Genomic DNA, 25,051 nt, shown 5'->3' on the forward strand with positions numbered 1-25,051 from the left:
ACTTGATGATGAGTACTGTTGACTAGAGTAGTCCAAGACTTGATAGTGAGTACTGTTGAGTAGAGTAGTCCAAGACTTGATAGTGAGTACTGTTGAGTAGAATAGTCCAAGACTTGATGATGAGTACTGTTGACTAGAGTAGTCCAAGACTTGATAGTGAGTACTGTTGACTAGAGTAATCCAAGACTTGATGGTGAGTGCTGTTGACTAGTTTAGTCCAAGACTTGATGGTGAGTACTGTTGACTAGTGTAGTCCAAGACTTGATGGTGAGTGCTGTTGACTAGTGTAGTCCAAAACTTGATGGTGAGTGTTGTTAAGTAGAGTAGTACAAGACTTGATGGTGAGTGCTGTTGACTAGTTTAGTCCAAGACTTGATGGTGAGTACTGTTGACTAGTGTAGTCCAAGACTTGATGGTGAGTGCTGTTGACTAGTGTAGTCCAAAACTTGATGGTGAGTGTTGTTAAGTAGAGTAGTACAAGACTTGATGGTGAGTGCTGTTGAGTAGAGTAGTCACAGACTTGATGATGAGTACTGTTGACTAGAGTAGTCCAAGACTTGATAGTGAGTACTGTTGACTAGTGTAGTCCAAGACTTGATGGTGAGTACTGTTGACTAGAGTAGTCCAAGACTTGATGGTGAGTACTGCTGGCTAAATGCCTTACTTTCAAAATTATTCGAAAATTATTTAACAAATAAAAAATACATCATCTTTGCAGCTAAACACATAGACGTTCGAAAGTTTCAGGCTAAGTTTGAAGTAAAATAATTGACATTAAAGAGTCTTAAACTGTGTTTAAAGTTAAACACATTGATATTCGAGAGTTTCAGGACATGTCGAAAACTAAACACTTTAACGTTCGAGGATCTCAATCTAAGTTTCAAGTTAAACACATTGATGTTGTTTGAAACTAAACAAAATGATGTTTAAGAGTCTTAGCCCATTTTTGAAGCCTGAGATATTAATCTTGTTCGAGAGTCTTAGCCCATGTTTGAAGCCTGAGATATTAATCTTGTTCGAGAGTCTTAGCCCATGTTTGAAGCTTAAGATATTAATCTTGTTCAAGAGTCTTAGCCCATGTTTGAAGCCTGAGATATTAATCTTCTATGCTCGAACATTGATATTTTAATATCAAATCCCATATTAAAACTCTATATCTTAGTAATGTAAAATACCATCATAGACTTAAAGGTTGAGATATTTGTACTTTATGATTCAATTGAATGTTTTTAGCTTGAACTGTTAAAGTTCTATAAAGATTGAGATGTTGATGTTCTACAATTCCATGTTATTAGCTCGAGTTGTTAACTCTTCAAGATAACACCTACTGTAATTTAAACTCAAGCTTTTAATGTTTTAGGGTTTGATCCCACATTTCTATCTAATATTTCTAAGATTGCGTTCCTTGTTGTAAGCTAAAGTTTTTCCAAGACATTTGCTAGTAAAGATAACGTCTCGATCATTATTGTGTTTGTCGTATCCCAGTTGGCCTGAGGAGTCCTGGTTAAGGTTCAATCATCATAATTCCATCATATATTAAAGTTTGAGACGTTAATATTACAAAATTGTATTCTATGTTTTAGTTTACAAGACCTTATCCTTGCTTTAATTTCTATACATATGTCACAAAACCTAATATTTTAACTTCCATACATTTATGTTACACAGCTTGTGTTAAGGTTGCTACGTTTATGTTAAACATTTCCATTTCATCTTCTCACTGTAGCAACTGCTGCTACAAGATTCTATTCTATGATAATGCTGGAACCACTGATTACATTAGGTACTGAAAACCACAAATGTTCCGAATTTGTATCCCTTACTATAATTACATCACATTTTGGAACTCGAAGTGTATATTTCAAGGCTGCATCTCATTATTTATGTTTGAGTTGTTTTTACATTACATTATGAATACATCCTACACCCAAAGCTAAATAATTTAATGTTTCGAAATACCATCTCTTTTGTAGGTTGTAACTATTATTGTTTTAATATTGTGTTTCATGTTTTATATTCATGGAAATGATATTCTAAAATTATATCTTACGTTTGTGGCTCGAAATAGTGATTTCCATGAAGATTACATCCTATATTTTACGACTGAATCATTGGTGTTCTAATATGCCATCCCATATTTATGCTCTACACATTTATACTGCCCCCCAGTGACTCAACGGTATGTCTGCGGAATTACAACGCTAAAATTCGGGTTTCGATACCCGTGGTGGGCAGAGCACAGATTGCCCATTGTGTAGCTTTGTGCTTAATTGAAAACAGCAACAACAACATTTATACTGAATGGTATTTTATGCAATTTTATGTTTAACCATTAGATATGACTAAGTTTCATGTTTTAAAAACGAGCGTCTGTGATTCATGATTACATTCAATGTTTTAATCCTTGTTTAATGTTGTAGGTAGCAGCATCAGTTGATGATGGTCGTCGTTTAAGGGCTAAGCCACTCGGGATTTTGATATTTTCTCGTTTCATACCAAACATTGCTGTTAAGAGCAAGAACTCAGAGGCTGTTCATGAGTTTATGTGGCCTTTATGTTAAAAATATGTGGGTTTATATGAATAAAAAGAGAACTTAGACCCAGGTGTAACTTTCAACAGCACACCCTACTCTACAAACTGTACAATTTCTGGCAGTATGAAGCAGAGCTGGTTAAAATTATTAACTTCACCAGACTCGACGATTCGTACAAACAGTGAAAACCACTCCATCTTGTTTACGAACTTCAAAGTCATTTCATCTAGATTATCCAATACCAAACTTTTAAAAGAAGTTTATGTGTTATAAATGAACTCCAAACTCTAAATAACAACACAACTTTCTTACAACTAAGTCTGTTCTGAATACATGTATCATAATGTTACTTTGTTTTATTAGTTCTTGTCTGTTCTGAATACATGTATCATATTGTTACTTTGTTTTATTAGTTCTTGTCTGTTCTGAATACATGTATCATATTGTTACTTTGTTTTATTAGTTCTTGTCTGTTCTGAATACATGTATCATATTGTTACTTTGTTCTATTAGTTCTTGCCTGACTGACTTTTAATTTAAATTATCCTTTTATTCTGTACGTCAACTACTTTCATAAAATATTTAAACTTTATAAATTTTTGTACCTAATTACTTACCATGTTCAACATAGCTTGCTGAAGATGGAATATGTATATTCCGAAACGTTCGCTAATTAAACGTTTCTTACTGTACACACATGTATCGGATGTTCCTTGTTACTGTCATTCAACATTACACTTCAAAAATTTTGAAATTTTCATAAAAGATTTAAGCAAATATTACACGAACTTAGTTTCTTCTTCTAAAATTGTGAACTTGTTCTGTTTGTCCTTTGCTTTTGTTTTTATTAATAGAACTCCTTGTAAAAACATGACTGAGAGAAACTACAATGAGAAAAATGTTAAAGCTTTGAGATGAAAGTACTTTTACAACAAGCATACGGCATTTTGGAAAATACTATAAAGTTAATAGATGTTTTACATAATCCATCTTAAAATTGTTTTATTGTTAAAAATTTGTTTGATTTTGAATTTCGCGCAAAGCTACACGAGGGGTATCTGCCTAACGCAGATCCTAATTTAGTAGTGTATGACTAGAGTGAAGGCAGCTGCTATTCATTACCACCCACCGCTAACTTTTGGACTACTCTTTTATCAACGAATAGGGGGATTGACCGTAACATAATAAAGCCCCCACGGCTGAAAGGGCGAGCATGTCTAAAGCGACGGGGATTCGAGCTCGCGACTCTCAGATTACAAGTCGAGCACGTTAACCACCTGGCTATGCCGGGCCTTGTTAAAAATAATATTCGGTCACTAACTAATATAATTACTATTCTATCACGTAGATGAATATAAACCACAATATAGACAAAAAATTAAAATCATAAAAGAATTTTCACCTGAAGTTCACTACATACGACACTTCTGATACAGAACAATTAAGTACTTATAGTCGTGAATATATCAACATTCTTAACATTAAAGGTAATGTTTGCCATATTACGAACAAAACGTATCTCACATATTTGCACAAAATATTCATAATAAGGGTTTTTTACCTGATAGCCATCATAAGTCCAAGATCCAAATTTCATCTGGCATTCTTGGCGATCAAACGGAAAGTACTGAACGTCTATTAAACAAGAACTTTTATAGATGGCCGGTGGATTCCATACGACCTTCCCATCATCATGGATGATGGCTTTTGTCATAATTGTTACCTCGTAATTTCCATCAGCACTAAAACATGAAATAATTATAGTATCTTGTAGCTTCATGAACAATAAACAACAAAATTAAAATTAGAGTAGACGGAAGAAGATCATTCGTTAGTAAAGTTAACACTAGAAGCGCCACGGTTTCACCCGTATCTAGAACTGCAATAATGCTGCTATTTTGACTGCTACATATTACAACGTCAGTATTAACATGAAAGACAAACTACTGGGTACAACTCATGGAACATAAAATCGAATGTAACTACAGTCGAAACGCCGTATTAAAATAAATAATTATAAAGACAAATTCAGGAATTTAAAAACTATAATAAAAGAAACAGACAAGTAAGCGGCAAACACTAGTAGGTACATTATTATAAACAATAAACGTTGATAAAAAATGGAGGAAGAAAATTACTTGATTCCCGTTAGAAACATGCCTAAGTGCTAGAATTCATGGAGGTGAGACACTTTTCAACTTTTGCTGTCCATTTACTTTACATAGAACACATTTATCAGGAGTACTATTTTCCTTTATGTGTTTCACTAGATGCAGCACTAGATTCAGGTTTGGTACTTTCATTGTTTTTAAACGTGTGCTTTTGTCGGAGGTCTGTGACAAGCTTCAAGATAAAATATCTTCCACTTATATTTTCTCCAAAACAATTCTTGTACAAAACAAAGGAATCGATGGTTGCCAGATCCTCGACATTGTAAAATACAGCAACTGTCTACCGAGGAGAACTAGCTTTTACTGAGTATTGATTGGAAGAAAACACAGTGTCATTTAAGTAGTGCCAGTACCGTATGACGTATGAAGGGAGCTTAGAATGCAAAAACACTATACCTTAGTTTGCACTTGCAAACAGCCAACGTAGCAAAGTCACCGTGATTCAACATTGTATAAGCGTACAGCTCTGGTTGTAAGTTAAGCATGTATGATGGATGATCTCTACTTGATTTTTTAATGTTCCAAGCTAGAATGTTTTGTTTTTTTTCACTTCTTTTGGCAATTTAAGTGAAAGAAAAATATATTACAACCAGCCTGAGTACCACATCATCTGCCAGTCTCTGACCAGCTGGACGGGTTTCATCTTTGTACATGTAGGGGAAGCTATTCAGAATATATTTTGAGGCAACTTTAACTAACAGTCAAAACGTTATTCCAAACGTATCCGGTTTACGTGCAATGTTCTTATGTCTAGCAACACTATGCTGTTGTGTGAAACAGCTGCTCACAGTAATATTCTCTCTCAGACAATACTGTTTTCAGTGAAATCAGTCCACATTTTTAAAGCCAGGACAAATTTGTCTTTTTGAAGTCGGTCACTCTTCGTTGCTTTCAAATCAAAATGTAAAAATCTCAGTATTTTTTTAATATAATTCCTTGTCATTACTTCTGTAAACAAAAGAAAACAAAAAGGAGTTTCCACTTCTGTTGATCAAAAGGTAAATCCTTTTTTGCCATTTTAGGTCTCACGAACATACAGCAGTGAAATAGAGATATCTTCCATGAATCATCGTTTTACACCTTATGTTTCGATGCATCCTTCATCATTAATATATTTACATATCATCAGTATGTTAGAAGCACTGAAAGGTACATTTTTCGTATTGTATAAGATCTGGAGTTTCTATCTCACCATTTTCTGCATCTTATCACCGCAAGCCTCAATATTTTGATTGATAATTTCCAAATTTTTCGTACCTTTCAAACCTCCTACATGCCAGCTTGCGCTGGTTTCGCTGCAGTAGGTACTGTAATAGCCAAAGTGGTTGGTAATGCAGCTGGTTTCGCTATTGTAGGTACTGTACCAGTTGAAGTGGTTGGTGATGCGGTGGGAGCTGCTTTGGTAGGTACTGTACCAGCCAAAGTGCTTTGTGATGCAGCTGAAACACCTTCAGGATATCAGTATAACAGTTGACACTGCAGAAGATGGATCTTCCATGCCTACTACTTCAGCTACGCCATCTTCTTCATGCGTTTTGATGGTAGTGTCAGTTTTTCCACTTTCACTTGCAGTACTGTCTCTTTCACAAATCCAGAATTCATCGCTTTCATGTCTTTTCTCATTTTGACAAAAATGTGAGCATATCCATAACTTACTGATAGATCTTATTTGAGCCATTTATGATGTTTTGGAGTTTCTGTCGGCTTCTCTGTTACTGTACACTAGCCGATTACCCGTGGCTCAAGTGCATTAGATCCGCGTGTGACGTTTCGTGACGATATATCTGCTTCCTGAGAATGGATAAAAATAAAATTATCCGTGACGGGAAACGGAGGCGAAACGGGGAAATCGTGGCCATTATTGCAAATCTACATGCTCACAGGATAAAACTTTCGCGAAGTTGGGGATTGCATATCGTGTAATAAAAATGTTTTTCCAGTATCATATAGGCAAGAGTTCCATTATATTATGATACTCAAATCGACAAACAAGCAGATGTCACTTCTCACGAGAACTGAATGGATTATGAGTAAGCTAAGTTACGATGTACTAAATGCGACAGACAGGCAATCGCTACTTCTAATAGAATATGTTAGGATTATAGTTAAACTGTGCTATAATTAATTCATATCAGTCGACAAGCAGATATCTGATCTTTGAGACTTTAAGGATCAAAATATAACACAAAGAAAAAACGAACTGTATGTTGTTATAAATAAAAAGATGTAATGCAAACAGAATCAAACTACGTATCTTTGATGGTTTTAGATAAAATGTATATAACATTTTTGCAATTCTGCTCTTGAAACACTGTTAGAATATTTAATATAAAAATCCAGAAAAAGTTATGATTGGACAACATCATATCTTTCATATACCTAAATTTTAAAAGTAAATATCTTGAAATTGCAGCCCTGTTGGTTCTTATGTTAAATGTTAATTAACTGTCACGAATAAACACTTCTATTTGTTAATATAACCATCATAAAGAAACTATAGTCTACCAATGTAAACTGTTTGTTTGTCAGTGGCCATCATGGAGAAACGTTAATGGTAGATGGCATCAGATTGTTTGTTTGTCGGTAACCATCATGGAAAAACGTTAATGGTAAACATCAGTAAATTGTTTTCTTGTTTATGGGTAACCATCATGAAGAAACGTTATTTGTAAACTACAGTAAATTGCCTGTTTATATATAACCATAATAGAGAAGCATTGTAAGTAAATGGAATAAAGTTTTTGTTCACCTTGAGAAAACTTTATGAAAATTTTAATCTGATTTATTTTGTGTGCACGTCTGACTACATCATCATTATCCGATAAAATATAAACTATAACTAGTAAGAGAAAAGCCACAAACCCATGATCTAGTATCTTAACAAGGCTCCTAAAATTTTGGTATTTATTGAAAGGAATTCATGGATTTTCGACTTTCCTGTGGCTCTTATTGTCTTTGAAGTATTGATTTCTGAATGTTAGCTTTCTTAGCTGTCACGTTCACCACTGAAAAACAAAGTTGGACCTCTATACATAAATCATCCAGAAACGTTTGAAAAATAATTTGGGCGACTTATGTACAGAAAGAATAGAGTATGTGTTTGTTTGATTTTTTTTTAACTTCGCGCAAAGTTACAAAAGTGCTATCTGCGCTAGCCGTCCACAACTTAGCAGTACGAGACACGAGAGAACATAGCTAATCATCATTACCCACCCTCATAGTATATCCAGTGGTTACCTAACCTATTAAGAAATTATTGGAGTTACAGTCGAAAATACTGAACACAAATAGGTCATCCAACAAACGAATCAATATATCATAATGATTACAGGGGTTTGTGGCATCAAATCGCATACTTTCGGTCAGACCATAAATTAAATTAACTACATTATTAATTGAGTTAATTATCAATTTTTATTTAGTCTTCTTTGACCAGAAAATACTGATAATGTATTAGTGTGTAATAAACAACCTTACTTGTTATATAATACAATATCTGGGAGCCATATTTGTTCAGCAGGAACGTATAACTGACGAACGCCTCCGTATTCTCTAGGATCCCACTTTAGTTTGTGATCAGACCATTCCTGAAAAAGTACACAATGCATTTGTAGAGGGTCCAGTTCTTAACAAATTAAAAACACGGCTAGAGATCGTTTAAAGGACAAAGGTCAAAGTAATTAATACACATATTCGTTGCGGGTGATTACTTTTGAAATATAACAATGGATAGACGAGAAGGCTACTAATAAATTTAAAAATTAAACTACAAAAAACTAATAAGATACTAAAAACAATTAATGTTTGTCAAGGAATAGTAGTCGGGGTAACACATGTTCCAGGGGAAATTATAACATATGTGTCACAAGCACATTATACAATTAAAACTTTGTTATTCATGCGAAGCTTTTGTAACCGTAAATGTCACTACCTATAAATAAAAACGTAATTTCTTTAGTTAGCATATAAGGTAATGATAATACAGTGAACTAAATTTCACTGTAACGTTAGATATTTGTATTGAACATTAAATATTTATTCCCAGCTTGAAACAGTTTAGTGTTAAGCGCTCATACTTCGTTTGATATGGTAGATGCAAGTTTTGGAAATTCAGGGCTGGCATATACATTTAAGAAAGCTGCTATTGATGTTGTATAACTTCTATATAGAGTTTGTAGGTTGGAGGAGAAAGTGGAGGCTATTTGTTCTAAATCTGATGGAAGGTATAGATAAAGAGAAGAGTCATTTGTGAGAAACAGTAGAAGGATTTTAAAAGGAAATTAAGCTTTTGATATAAATGATACAATGCCTAGTTGGCAGTTACAAACAGTAGTAATATGACTAGCAGTACGCGATTTAATTATAATAAATATGTTTTATTAATTAACATGTTTAAGCAGATGATGAGCCTGGGGAGAAAAGGACAACAAAAGGGACAGAAAAATATCTTGGTGTTCCATTTAATAGTCTCTTTAGTTGTCCAATCACCGTGCTGTTACTAGGGATAGGACGAATAATGTTTTAGGTTGTCAATACAGAAATGTTGAATATAAGTATAAACAGGTTATAACGTCAATGTATAAGTCATTGCTAAGGTCATATTTGGAGTACTGCGTTCAACCTTGGGCTCCTTATCATAGAAGAAAAATGAACTGTTGGGAATGGTTGTAAAGGGTGTCATACAATGATAAGTTATGAACTCTGAACTTGTTTTTCATTAAGAAAACGAAGAGTTGGATAGAATCTGATTGAGTTGTTTAAGATTATTAAGTAAATTGATAATTATGATGCATCATCTTTTATATTTAGTGGTAAGAATGATAAGACACAGGTATAAACTTTGGAAGGGTAGCACTGTCAAGACAGTTTCATTTTTTCAAAGAGCGTAGTTGGCTTTCAGAAAGGATTGTCTTCTGGCGTGGCAGAAGCAGTTAATTAAAGAGAGTTAACAGAAGGACTTGATACACATTTCAACGAATCTTGAGTTTGGTTGAATTTAAGATGATATGGCCTAGATCAGGGGTGTGCAACAGGCGGCCCGCGGGCCACAACCCGGCCCGCCAAGCCATTTAGTGTGGCCCTAGTTGTTGTAATCTAACCATGTGGCCTGATCTGTAATCCAACGCAAATGGAATATTTTTAAAAGCATCGATCCTACGGGATTCCCAGGCTTCGACTCGACAAACTTCTAACATTATCTTTGCTAGAGAGGAGCAGGCCGAATTCGATTGGTCGGCCTCCTTAGGGCATGAATAGGTGACGTGCACTAGCACTATTGTCTACGACTCAACGTCATGTCCTGAACCTCGCCTTCGCCCGCTGGCGACAATTTTCCCTAACCTCTGCTGTCCGTCATTCATTATTGGTGAAAATTTTATTACCTTTTACAGTTACTACAATTTGATTATTATTTAGCATATTGTTGTGACTTTACTGAATTTATTAAAATTTTTGCTTTCAGATGCATCTGATTCTATGTACAGTGTGACCTCGTTATTCGCGGGGGTTACGTTCTTTACCCTCCCGCGAATAGCGAAAAACCCGAATATTGGATGCAGTTTTAAAACGTATATGTATGCGATTATATACTATATGAAATGCTTCCCAAACACTAATGATACTTATACTCATTGATGCAGTAATAATGTAGCAATATTGCATACTGTTATGTATTTCACTAAATTGTACCGTGCGTTACCGGGCTGTGCTTTGCCGTTGGGGAAGCTGAGGCAGTCAGCCAATAGCAGTCCAATCTTGTTTGGTGAAGACGACAATTGATAAAACGGCTTGATTGAGTAAATACAACAGATATCTCCTCGAAAAGCCCTTTCAGTCTCTGTGACCTACAAAACGCAGTTCGCGCATAACCCGCGAATATGCGGGGCCGCGAATGGCGAACCGCGAATAGGCGAGGTCACACTGTATTTTGCTATTCTCAATTAATTTAAGTACCGGAAGGCTATGATCGGGATGCCAATTTAGAAACATGTGTTTCTGTCCATAAGAGGTTCCATGTGTAAATAAATTCTATGTTTTTTCTACTTTGCTATTTTCGTGAGAATAATTTTTGTTTTGATTTCAGGGCTAGTAAAATGTCAGCAGTTAAGAAACGAAAAATTGATGATGAGGAAGGTTATTCAACAGTGAATGGTGCACAAAATATCTTGTTGTCCCACATAATCAAGGTGTTGTCTGCCTCGTCTGTCAAACTACAATTGCAGTCATGAAAGAGTACAATATTAAGCAACATTACGCAACTAAGCACTCCTCCCAGTTTGATGAAATTGTTGGTCAGGCCCGAAAGGACAAAATTGAACATTTAAAACATCCATTGAAAACCAACAAGGTGTTTTACCACTTTCAAGAAAAATTCAGAACTGGTGACAAAACTGAGTTTTAAGCTTTGTGAATGTATGGCAGAAAAGGGAAAGCCTTTCAGTGATGGAGAATTTATTAAAATTGTTTAACAATATTCACAGAATATGCATGTCCAGAGAAAAAATATTTGGTGGAGCAAACTAGCCTTTCCCGCTTTACTGTCTCACGCAGGACAAAAGATCTTTCAGAGGACATCAAAGAAACTTTGAAAGAGAGATTGAATTCGTGTGAAGCTTTCAGTCTGGCTTTGGATGAAAGCACTGATATCAATGACACATCCCAACTTGTCATTTTCATCAGAGCTGTTACTGCAGGCTTTGATGTTTTCGAAGAGTTTTAGATATGGCAAGCCTTTCCTCCACAACCACAGGACAGGATATTTGTGAACAAGTGCTTAAGGTTGCAGAAAAGTTTGAACTGAATCCTTATAAATTATGTGGTGTTACAACAGATGGTGCTCCTTCCATGACAGGTAGGACAAATGGATTCACCAAGAAATTTCTAACTGCAATTGGAGCACAAGACGTAGTTGTAAGCCATTGCATTATTCACCAAGAGAGCTTGTGCACCAAAGTTCTGGATTTTGCAGAAGTCATGAAAAATGTCGTCCAATGCGTAAATTATATTCGAACACGAGGATTAAATCATCGACAATTTAAAACTTTTTTAGATGAGCTGGACAGTGAGTATTCAGATGTTTTGTACTTCTCTGCTGTACGTTGGCTTAGTAGAGCTGCTACTTTGAAGAGATTCTGGAATCTGCGAGAGGAGATTAAGTTCTTCATGGAGAGCAAACGTCAGAATGTGGACTTCTTGAGCAATGAGAACTGGCTGAATGACTTAGCATTCCTCACAGACATTACACAGCATCTGTCTGATTTAAACTTAAAACTACAAGGGAAAAGTCAACTTGTGAATAAGTTGTTTGAGCATATTTGTGCTTTTGAAAAGAAATTGGAACTTTTCAGGTTCAGTTGAGAAGAGCCATATTGACCCATTTTACATGTCTTGCAACCAGGAAACTGGAATTTCCTAATCTGGATTGCACCAAATATGGAACCAGTGTACAAAAGCTGCGTGATGAGTTTGCAAACAGATTTCCAGATTTCAGACAAACTGAAATTAGATTGAAATTGTTCGCTCAACCTTTTGATTTGGCAGTGGAAGACAGTCCTGATGATTGCCAAATGGAACTCATTGAACTGCAGGCTGACATGGACACTAAAGGAAATTCTCTGAAAACAGTTTGCTAAACTTTTACAAACTCTGTGTACGTGAAAAGTTTCCCAATTTGTCCCGTCATGCACAAAGAATTGCCTCCCTTTTTGGTAGCACCTACTGCTGTGAGCAATTTTTCTCCAAAATGAAGCTCATCAAAACCAAATGTAGAAGTCAGCTGACTGATGAACATTTGACCAGTCAGTTGACAAGCTCTGCAAGGACTCTAAATTTCAAGTGTCGCACTAAAATGATCACTCATGCAAAAATATAAAATATTATTGCTTGCATTTTGAGATTTTTTTTTAATTTATTGTGCATGTACACGAATAAGCTTGTTTTTTAAGTGGCCCCGCTTGATTGATGAAGTTGGTTATATGGCCCACCGACGAAAAATGTTGCACACCCCTGGCCTAGATTGACCTTTGTTATATTTTGTTGTTATGTAATGTAAAATTTTATTGTTATGTAATGTAAAATTCTCATTGTTGCTTTGTTTACATATTTTTCACGCCAGCAAGCTTCAGTCTCTACAGTGTAATCCACGTTCAAAATATTTCACGTATAAATGTTGTTTTTTTTACATTATTTATCATTGTTTAAAATTGTTATTGGTTTTAATAATGTATAAATACTATGCTTTAGAACACTGTCAACGTGTACAATTTTTTTCCGATAAAATATCGTAATGATTGCTGCTGTTTGAAGTTAAGCTCAAAGTTACACAATTGGCTATCTATTCTCTGCTTCACAAGAGTATCGAAACCCGAGTTCTAAAGTTTTACGTCCATAAACATATCGCTATGCTAGTGCGGAGGTCACCTAAAAGGAAACACTTTCGTAATAGGAATTTTCGCCTCTTCACAAGTGCAAGGTCCGACAGATAACGGATAACAAAACTTTTACTTTATTTGTTAAGTAATAATGTTGGAATCACTCAATGAAATATAAATTTCAGTTAATAAATTGTAACTGTATATAATTGTCCAGGCATAACAATCGAAGCAACACGTGAAAATAAAAGATACATATTCACAAGCAGCTAATTAGACCACTGTTAAAAAAGTAATTTTTAGTCATACAGAGCGATTAGTAGGTCCACTACGTTTTGTTTTTCGCGCAAAGCTACACGAGAGCTATTTGCGCTAGCTACCAACAAATACTGAGATTAACCGTCACATTATAACGCCCCCAAGGCTGAAAAGGCGAGCATGTTTGGTGCGACAGGGATTCGAATCCACGACCCGCAGATTACGAGTCGAACGCCTTAAGCACCTAGCCATACCGGGCCAGGTCCACTATGAAAAAAAAAATTATACATACTTAGGAGTCATTGGAATAATGAAAACTACAAAATAACAAACTAATGATTACTGGTTTGTGTTATAACATATCACAATAAGACTAGTAGTGACCTTAATCAACCTTTCTTCGCTGATGTCTGCTTAGAAGAATACGAAACATATAGACTACAAATTCTGTAGGTGTTCTGAACGCTATTGTCAGCACAGTACAAATGGCTTCATTGACAATAAGACCCGGCATGGCCATGTGAATTAAGGCGTTCGACTCGCAATCCGAGGGTCGCGGGTTCGAATCCCGGTCGCACCAAACGTGCTCGTTCTTTCAGCCGTAGGGGCGTTATAATGTGACAGTCAATCCCACTATTTGTTGGTAAAAGAGTAACTCAAGAGTTGGCGGTGGGCTTACACTGCTACATTAGAGACGGCTTGCGCACATAGCCCTCGTGTAGCTTTGCGCGAAATTCAAAACAAACAAACAAACATTGACAATAGCATACAGGACGTATTGTAGTGGAAACCAGTAAAAAGGGATTGATTAAAATTATGTCAGGCCTCTCGTACTGTAATATCACACAAGGTATAAATATGGTTCAATAAATCATGATTACCGTTGAATGAAGTATAACTGGGATTAAATAAATCAGAATTACCGTTGATGAAAATTGTCTATTGGGACTGATTCTGATGTATTTTCTACTTTTCGAGATTTCCTTTTATTACCCAAGTTAGTCACTAGCTGTTTAAGCCGCGGTTATTTGTACACAGTCAGAAATCTGTGAACCCTTCAAAATCATCCCTCCATATATCTTTGTACAGTTGTAGCGATATACACCAGTAAGGGCAGTGTAAGAACATGCCTGAAGTATGAACTGTTCAAGATCTTTCTTCCACTAACTTTGTATAGTTGTACCAACACAGAACTAAGTTCAGTATAAGATGATCCCTAATGTATGAAGTGTTCAAGATCTTCCCTCCACTAAGTTTGTATAGTTCTAACAACACAGAACTAAGTTCAGTATAAGATGATCCCTAATGTATGAAGTGTTCAAAATCTTCCCTCCACTAAGTTTGTATAGCTGTAGCAACACAGAACTAAGTTCAGTATAAGATGATCCCTAATGTATGAAGTGTTCAAGATCTTCCCTCCACTAAGTTTGTATAGCTGTAGCAACATAGAATTAAGTTCAGTATAAGATGCTCCCTAATGTATGAAGTGTTCAAGATCTTCCCTCCACTAAGTTTGTATAGCTGTAGCAACACAGAACTAAGTTCAGTATAAGATGCTCCCTAATGTATGAAGTGTTCAAGATCTTCCCTCCACTAAGTTTGTATAGCTGTAGCAACATAGAAATAAGTTCAGTATAAGATGCTCCCTAATGTATGAAGTGTTCAAGATCTTCCCTCCACTAAGTTTGTATAGCTGTAGCAACATAGAACTAAGTTCAGTATAAGATGCTCCCTAATGTATGAAGTGTTCAAGATCTTCCCTCCACTAAGTTTGTATAGCTGTAGCAACACAGAACTAAGTTCAGTATAAGATAATCCCTAATGTATGAAGTGTTCAAAATCTTCCCTCCACTAAGTTTGTATAGCTGTAGCAACACAGAACTAAGTTCAGTATAAGATGATCCCTAATGTATGAAGTGTTCAAGATCTTCCCTCCACTAAGTTTGTATAGTTGTAGCCACACAGAACTAAGTTCAGTATAAGATGATCCCTAATGTATGAAGTGTTCAAGATCTTCCCTCCACTAAGTTTGTATAGTTGTAGCACCACAGAACTAAGTTCAGTATAAGATGATCCCTAATGTATGAAGTGTTCAAGATCTTCCCATCAATATCTTTGTATAGCTATCGTTATAAGCATAGTGTAAGAGGACATCTAAGATGTAAACTGTCTAAGACCAAACAATTTTATTAAGTGATAGTCGTTACCGTGGATAACTCGCCTAGTTTAAAGAAAGTCTAGGAGATAAATGCAGGTCCTTTTGAAACTCGAATATAAATTAATTTATATCTAGCAGACTGTATACGATATAAATAGGTTTCTCCATTGATATAAATATTTTGGCACATGTTTATTATTTCACTTTGGATTCGTTCTAAAATTTCATGTCTTATATTATGAAATTTATCAAATTTATCAACCATAAGTAATGTCCGAAAATTTAATATAGAAAGTGAATCATCATTTCTGTCTTTGTAGAAGGCTTTAATGACTGAAATATGTAGTACCACGTGTATAAAAATGTTCAGACAAATAAAAGAAACTAACCCAACTCCATTTTTTTAATCATTAAATAAATAAACCCTTATAAAGATGGGTGTGTCAGAAGAGCACATGAGGCATATAATGCTTTACGAGTTTATAAAAGGCAATAGTGCAGAAGAAACTACAGAAAAGATTCAAGGTGTTTATGTTGCAGAGTCTCTTAATGAAAGAAAGTGTCAAAGGTGGTTTCAGAGGTTCAGATCAGGTGATTACAGATTAAGTGATGCGCCACGTTCAGGTCGTCCTGTTGAGTTTAATGATGACTTACTGTTAGCTGAACTTAATGAATATTGTGCCGTAAAAGTTGAAGAACTAGCAAAGAAGCTTAATTCAACCCACTCAACAGTTCACCGTCATCTACAACAGGTGTCAAAACTTGGAAAATGGGTCCTCCATGAGTTCACAGAAGCTAATCTTCGAGCAAGAGTGGACATTTGCACTTCTCTGCACTCTCGTGAACACAACTCACCTTTTTTGGACAAGTTAGTGACTGGAGATGAAAAACGGATATATTATAAAAATGTTAAACGTCGCAGACAATGACTCAGTGCAGGTAAACTTGCTAAAGCACAGCTCAAAATGGACCTCCACCCTAGGAAAGTCATGTTAAACGTTTAGTGGGATATTGTCAGTGTTATCCACTTTGAGTTGTTGCCACTCAATGTAACGATTACACCAGACTTCTATTGCCAACAGTTAGAGCGCTTGAATGTTTCACTGAAAGAAAACATGCTTGCTTTGATCAATCGTAAAGATGTTGTGTTACACCAGGATAATGCACTGCCCCATACAGCAAGGATCACATCTGCAAAGTTTGAAGAGCTAAACTGGGAAAAATACTTCCACATCCTCCTTATTCTCCAGACCTTGTCTCATCTGTTTATCATCTATTCCAAAGTTTACAGAACTATCTTGATGGAAAAGAGCTTGGAACACATGAAGATGTCAAAATTACCCTCTCTACATTCTTTTTCTTCAAACCCCAAACATTTTATAAAAGTGGCATTCAGAAGCTTGTGAATCGTTGGCAGCAAGCAATTAATAATAATGAAACATACACTATTGATTAAATAACATTAAAAGCGTTTGAAATCCTTTCTCCTTTTCTGAACCTAAAATTGGATATTAGTCGAGAGATGATCTGATATGATATATTGGAAAACGTAAAGTAAGAAAAAAATCAAATTGTAATTACGTATACGCTCATGCATTGTGTAAACAAGACTAAACCTACCTGATTTACCCACATATTTGTTGTATAAACAAGACTAAACCCACCTGATTTACCCACATATTTGTTGCCATGATTTGGTTCTTCATATTCTGTAAAACAAAAACAATTAATTGTGATGAATGAAAATGTAATTAGAAATCTTTTCTTCAATAAAAGTCTTAATACATTTAACAATAACATATAATAATAATTTATATTTTCTGATTTTACTTTCACCTGCCCCCCCAGAGGCTCAGTGGTATGTCTGCGGACTTACACGCTAAAATCCGGGTTTCGATACCCGTGGTTGGCTATCTGTGGTGTATTACCATTATTAATAGCATTCATAAGATATCTTTGTGCTGTACCTCACTACATCACACTCCTGAAAAACAGCCGAACTATTTACATTGTAGATGATTTTGCCCTCTGGCGACATAACTTGTGATCTTACAATGCTAAAAATTAGAATTTAATATCTGAAAAGGGCACAGCTTAAATATTTTATTATTTAGTTTTATACTTAAAAACAAACAATAAGGCATTTTAGCTACTTTAGCAAATGAAAAACTCATAGAATACAATGAAAAAATGAAAGTCACAGTTACAAGTGATGGAGTTCAAAGTTTCCCAAATGTTTGTGCAGCTTTATTCAATCCATGGATGAATGTAGAGGAAAAAAAGAACATTAAGAGAAGAAGATAAAACATGAACGTATACAAAAGTATATGGCATGATACAACAGCAACAAAAAACTGTGGACTATAGAAGTAGTTCAGAAGCGAAAACTACATTAATTATATGTAAAATCTGTTCTTGAATACGAAGAAATGATTTGGCAATCTTCTGTGACACCTATAGGACATGTAGAAGAGGGGAACCATGAAAGGAAAAACAAAATAAAAAAAGTGAAGGATAATAGAGTAATTAAAATAAAATAATGATAATACCAAATACAAATACCAACTAGTTGCATAGTTTGTAAAAACAAAACAGAAGAAAATGTGTGGCAGTATTGATGGTATTTTGAATACAGCGACACAACAGTCAGGTATGCAACGCTAGGGTTAGACAGCCAGGTATGCGACAATAGGGTTAGGTCGCTTGGTCAGATATTCTCTAGGTCCGTGCATAGCCATACATAATTTAGGTTTGGTTCTTGTTGTAGTTAAGAACAAGACTACACCATGGGGTCTCTGTGATCTGGCGACCACCGATATCCAAAACCAGAGGGATGGCAACCAGTCAGTAGCAACGAGGGATGACAACCAGTCAGTAGCAGCCATCAGCTATAAAGCAACTCTTAACCTAATACCGAAATTAAGAGTCACGTGAACATAACAGATCTTGTTAAACAGCAGTTGCAGCTGAACCCTTGGATGTTCTAATCGACACGTTAATCACCAGTACCAAAAATCCCACGCTTTATGAAAGCCCGAGATTGAAATGAAGTACAATACTAATTAAACACAGCGTGAAAAAAAAGAAATAAAAGTACATCTAACATGGAAGATGAGTGATGGTTGAAATTAGGGGAAAATAAACAAGAAACTTTCAAATGGCACTTAGAGTGACTAAGCCTCACAGAAGGTATCAAACAAGACTTGATTGGATCTATTCTAAATTCTATAATTAATTTCCTTCTACTAAATGAAAGGTTGGAATATTTGTACTACAAATACACTAATTCCCCCCCCCCAACTAAATATGGAGTTTGTTATTTTGATTCTCTCCCTATTTCATTTTTAATGAATACAATATTGGTTGTACTTTTACTCTGTGTGTGTGCTTCTTATAGCAAAGCGACATCGAGCTATCTTCTGTGTACACAGAGAGGAATCGAACCGCTGATTTTAGCATTGTAAATCCGAAGACTTAACCTTGTTCAAAAGGGTTACAGTACTTTTATTCTTCGCATGACTTTTTGTACTAGACCCAAAACAAGTTAGTAAAACCACTCCATTAATAAAACTCTATATAATTTCCTCGGCGAATAATTCCTTCCCTAGAATAAAATCCATAATAACAGCTCCATTGAGAATAATGTTTTAGTTAAAACATGTGAACGTCTGGGTTTCACATTTCCGAAGGTTAAATGTTTTCTTGTTGTCCATTAGATACACACCATATTACACTTCATACGTAAAGTACAAATCTATACACATTACGAGATAAAATAAAACTTTTTCACAATTATTTTACTTACAAATTCATCCTTAAGTATCTTCAAATAACTGGAAAAATGGCGACAAGCAAAATAGCTTTATAAATTAATTTATTTTTCAAATTATTGAAAATGTGTGAAAAAGATGATCGTTAGTCTGAGTAAACTTTTATCTTTTCCAAAACCTGACGTTATAAGTAATGGCTAATATCTAGTTCGTGAAAGACAAAGAAGTAAGCAGCTTACTATGTGAATATTTTCAAAATTGTTCTTTAATAAATGAGTTTCAACCTGAGAAGTAGTGGCTTTTAAAAATGTGCTGTGATCTTAATCAAAGAATATTATTGTGGGGTAAAGTTCGTAATCATAGAAAGTCCGTACTAAAACCCCAACGTATGTTCCACCAAAGTCAAAACAGAGAGGTGAAAAAAATTACTGGAAAACCTTTGTTTTTTATTTGTTCTTACAAATATTAGTCAGGACTGTTAGTATAGACACGTCAGGCGTACTATGTCTTTAACATGAAAACTTGTTCCGAGCTGCTTTTCAAAAGTTTGTTAGTTGCTTAAGAATATATTTGTATTTTTTTGTTTTTAATTTCACGAAAAATACTCAAAGGCTATCTGAGCAGCGATTGGCTAGAAAGAAGGTAGCTAGTGTTAATTCTTGGGTTATTCTTTTAGTAACAAATATTGGTATTGACCTTCCCATAATAATGCTCCCATCGATGAAAAAGTGAGCATGTTTGGTGACTTAAGGTTCGAATCCGGCTATGCTGTATGAACCTCCATTTATAAAAAAAAAAAAAGATACAATAAGAGATGTTTCTTGACGCTTATGTGTAATGTTAAACTGAATATACATTTAATTTGTTTCACTTTTGTCAATCTATGGTCTCCAAAATAGTTGACTGTATTTGTTTTGACGTTTACATCAGGAGTGAACTACAAGGCGTGATGGTACGTTGTTTTAAATAGATCGTGTGATCTGCATATTGGTTAGGATTTCTGCTTAACATTTAGAGAGAAAATCACACCACATTAGTGTACAGATATTCCAAGAACATTCGTCTCTATTCAATAATTCTTGTTATTTTGCATATTTTATTAATTTGAGAGATTTACGAATATTATTGGTTTCAATACCTTTTAGTTGACCCAACACTGTTGTTTTCTTCCAGTATTACTGAAGGCTGTGTTTTATCTACATTTTCTTCTGTGGTAGAAATTTTAACTTTTATATTTTTTACATGTCACTTGTGTTCATTTAAACGATATTTTAGAAAAGGTTTTGTTGTCAAGGATAAATTCTTCCACATTTACTTTCAATTTTATAAACTGTAGTGTTTTTTTTTCCTTTTATCTGTATGTTATCTTCAGTATAGACTAATACCGTGTTTCTCCGAAAATAAGACAGGGCTTATATTAATTTTCACTCCAAAATATGACACTAGGGCTTATTTTCGGGGGATGTCTTATTTTGATATATTAAAAAAATGAAGTTACAAAGTAAAACTATTAAACTAACCATTTAAAATAAACTATTATTAAACTATTAAACTAACTGATTAATACTTAAACAAACTAATTAATTAACTATTAAACTAATTAATAAATTTATTTTTTTATTTCTTTCCTCTTCCTGCCACTCTTAACTAGGGCTTATTTTAAGGGTAGGGCTTATATTAAAACTATCCCCAAAAATCACACTAAGTCTTATTTTATGGGTAGGTCTTATTATCGGAGAAACACGGTATTTGTTTCACCTTATTCACCAGTTTAAGTACGAGATAAAATATTTGTTGTTTATAAATATCTTAAATTAACTAGTAGTTAAACCTGGAACATATAACAAAACAAAACATTCCTTTATAGTTAAGCCCGGAACATATAACAAAACTAAACATTCTTCTAGTAGTTCAACCCAGAACATATAACAAAACTAAACATTCTTGTAGTTCAACCCAAAACATATAACAAAACTAAACATTCTTGTAGTTCAACCCAAAACATATAACAAAACTAAACATTCTTCTTGTAGTTCAACCCAGAACGGAACATATAACAAAACAGGCTCGGCATGGCGAGGTGGGTTAAGGTGTGCGATTCCTATTTCGCACAAAGCTACTCGAGGGCTATCTGTGCTAGCCGTCCCTAATTTAGCAGTGTAAGACCAGAGGGAAGGCAGCTAGTCATCACCACCCACCGCCAACTCTTGGGCTACTCTTTTACCAACGAATAGTGGGATTGACCGTTAGATTATAACGCCCCCACGGCTGGGAGGGCGAGCATGTTTGGCGCGACTCGGGCGCGAACCCGTGACCCTCAGATTACGAAGCACACGCCTTAACGCGCTAGGCCATGCCAGGCCGTTTCTGTTATGAACATAAGCAAAAAACGCAGATGTGTTTTTGTAATATAGCATGACATGATTTCTTACGTTGGGTCATAAGAATAGAAAAGCGTTTCTGGTAAACAGATGTTTCTAAATTACCTTATAGACTTCCTTTTTACCAATACATATAAATAAGGAAAACTATTAATTTTCTCAAAATATATTGGTAGATTGTACAGATGTCATTTAAGTAGCGTACAAAGTATACTGATGTATATTTAACATAGCTCCAAAACCAAAAATACGGTTTACATTACGTATCAAGTATTTTGCCTTTCTTTGCATAAAAATACTGAAAGTAGGAATCTATCGTTAACCTTTCATTTTGTTTACAAACGTTACTGTTAACTAGAAAAATGGATTCCTTACACACAGTTTTGTTAAGTTAATTATATTTATAGTTTCAGTTGCAAAAATTTTATTATCTTACAATTTATTTTAAAGCACTTATTTAGAACTTTTATAAATAATGACACCACATCAAACGACAGTAAGAAATCTTTCTCGTTTAACAACTTGTTTAACACTTAATTGGAACTATAATAACACCACATCAAACGACAGTAAGAAATCTTTCTCGTTTAACAACTTGTTTAACACTTAATTGGAACTATAATAACACTAAATAAAACGACACTAAGAAATCTTTCTCGTTAAACAACTTCTTAACACTTAATTGGAACTTTTGTAAATAATGACATCACATCAAACGACACTAAGAAATTTTTCTCGTTTAACAACTTGTTTAACACTTAATTGGAACTTTTGTAAATAATGACACCACATCAAACGACACTAAGAAATCTTTCTCGTTTTACAACTTGTTTAACACTTAATCGGAACTTTTGTAAATAATGACACCACATCAAACGACACTAAGAAATCTTTCTCGTTTAACAACTTGTTTAACACTTAATTGGAACTTTTGTAAATAATGACACCACATCAAACGATACTAAGAAATCTTTCACGTTTAACAACTTATTTAACACTTAATTGGAACTATAATGACACCACATCAAACGACAGTAAGAAATCTTTCTCGTTTAACAACTTGTTTAACACTTAATTGGAACTTTTGTAAATAATGACACCACATCAAACAATACTAAAAAATCTTTCACGTTTAACAACTTGTTTAACACTTAATTGGAACTTCTGTAAATAATGACACCACATGAAACGACACTAAGAAATATTTCTTGTTTAATATTCTTAATTTTCCCATTAAATTCTAAAGTATTTTTAACTGTGTATTTATTTTTACTTATCAAGTAATGATGTTTGTGTGCTACTGTTTATGTGATTGTATACGTGTAGACAGTTTTACACCAACAGTAACGTCAGTTTTGACATATATAAGTACAACACCGAGCATGAAAATGGAGATCATAACCTGTAATTATTGTTTGAGGCGGTTAGAGGGTATGGAAGCTACACATGCAACACTGGTTAAACAGTATGCTGGATGCTGGAAAAAATTCTAGGTGGATCACTCCATGTAGAATGGCTCAAGGTATTCCCTAAAACGAGGCTCAAAAAGCTGTCATTGGTATTTCTTGGTGATGAATGAGAATAAAAGAGTAGAAAGGCTGACTGGTGTTGCACCTATCAAAGTTATCTGGACCAACGATGGAAATCACCTGATTATTATAATATTCGAAAACATGAAAATATCTCGCACAAATGACGAAACTTACAATCTGAGCTATTTGTTTGAGGCTGGTGTCAAATGATAGTCGCACCATACTAAGTAGTAAGACGTCACCAGCTGCTGCCGAAAACTGTCAACCTACACAAACTGAGTTTAACACTGGGAAGAACAGATATTGGTGTACCCACAATCCAGCAATCAATAAACAAAAAGTACTTCAAATTTTGTGTACACATTTACATGGCACAATTAAGTACTACAAAAATTCATTTAACTCCTTTAACGACGTATACACTGAACATTTACATTACACAAACAATGATTACACTTTTCTATTGAATGTTACGTGGAATATTTACACTAATTTTATGTTTGTGCAGACCCTTGTAGAAAACAGTTGTATTAAACATACACCACTGCTTAAAACTTTTTTATCTATCATTGGACAGAATATTTACATTAAAATTATAATATTAACTTTGTATTCTCGCTTACACGGAGGATGACCATTACACAAACCCGAAATATTTAAATTACGCAAAAAAAATCACACACTCACTTCACTTTTTCTATTGACATGTAAATAAAATATGTACACAAAACTACTATTTCAGTATTTCTGTCCAAGTTTACTTGAGACATATACATCACATAATTACTACTGGTTTAACGTTTTATGTTTGACGATGCGTTTCACAAACATTTGTTTTACGTTAATCATAACGCGACATATTTACATTACACAAACACTAATATTTTATATCCATATTGAAATGGAATATTTATCTACACAATCATCACACTTGTAACATTTGTATCCAATATTACATAAAACATTCAAGTTACACAAAGACCAGTATTTTAACTTTTCTATCAAAGGCTTACATGGAACATTTATGTTAGACAAACATCACAGTTTTAAATTTGATATCGACGTTTACATGAAACATGAAATGTTTAACTTCTGTAAGCACATTTACACGGAACAGTTACGCTTCAGAAAAACACGAATTAAACCTTTCTATACTCGCTACCACGGAAGAGTTACATCTCGGGTAAACTGTTATTTCAGCCTCTGTGTTACCAGGAACATTTAGATTGCAGTTTGTTTGTCTGTTTTTGAATTTCGCGCAAAGCTACACGAGGGCTGTCCACGCTATCCGTCCCTAATTTAGCAGTGTAAGACTAGAAGGAAGGCAGCTATCCATCACTACCCATCGCCAACTCTTGGGCTACTCTTTTAACAACGAATAGTGGGATTGACCGTCATTATGTTTGGTGCGACGGTGATTCGAACCCGCGACCCTCGGATTACGAGTCGAGTGCCTTAACCATCCGGTCATACCGGGCCAACTATTTTAGTATTTCTATTCACGCTCACGAGGGAAAACTTAATTACTTAAACGGCAGAGTTCTAACTAATATGTTTTATTGCAGGGAATATTTTTGCTTCGCAAATTTCGCTGTTTCTTCTTTCGTATACATACTTACATTTACATTACACAAAATATCCTGATTCAACCTTTTTTTACATGCTTGAATAGAAGACTTAAATTAACATAAACAATATGAATTCAATTTCTGTCTTGATTTTCACATACCAAGCACTTACATCTGTAACGAATTTACTGTTATACATTTATTTTAATATGTGCATTTGTTTCAATTTAATGCATGTAACGTATATTATTAAATGCGCATTTGCTTGTTCTCTAAATTTGTAGAATATTTTCGAGTATAAAAATCAGCA

The 25,051-nt window shown here is 34.7% G+C and overlaps 1 protein-coding gene across 3 annotated transcripts in view; it reads right to left on the bottom strand.

Annotated features, from left to right (window-relative positions):
* Positions 1-25,051, bottom strand: part of LOC143247044 (acetylcholine receptor subunit alpha-L1-like) — a 100,511-nt gene that overhangs the window by 67,877 nt on the left and 7,583 nt on the right. Inside the window, exons 2-4 of one of the 3 annotated variants that reach the window (XM_076494366.1) lie at positions 17,155-17,199; positions 8,183-8,292; positions 4,096-4,276 (exon numbers count right to left, since the gene is read on the bottom strand). In XM_076494366.1, the coding sequence (XP_076350481.1) occupies positions 4,096-4,276; positions 8,183-8,292; positions 17,155-17,199 (336 nt within the window). Of the gene's footprint in view, positions 1-4,095; positions 4,277-8,182; positions 8,293-17,110; positions 17,128-17,154; positions 17,200-25,051 lie in introns of those variants that run through there. The other 2 variants (XM_076494368.1, XM_076494367.1) reach the window with 2 other exon arrangements.

This window comes from Tachypleus tridentatus, chromosome 3, assembly GCF_004210375.1.
Source record: "Tachypleus tridentatus isolate NWPU-2018 chromosome 3, ASM421037v1, whole genome shotgun sequence".
NCBI lineage: Eukaryota > Metazoa > Arthropoda > Merostomata > Xiphosura > Limulidae > Tachypleus > Tachypleus tridentatus.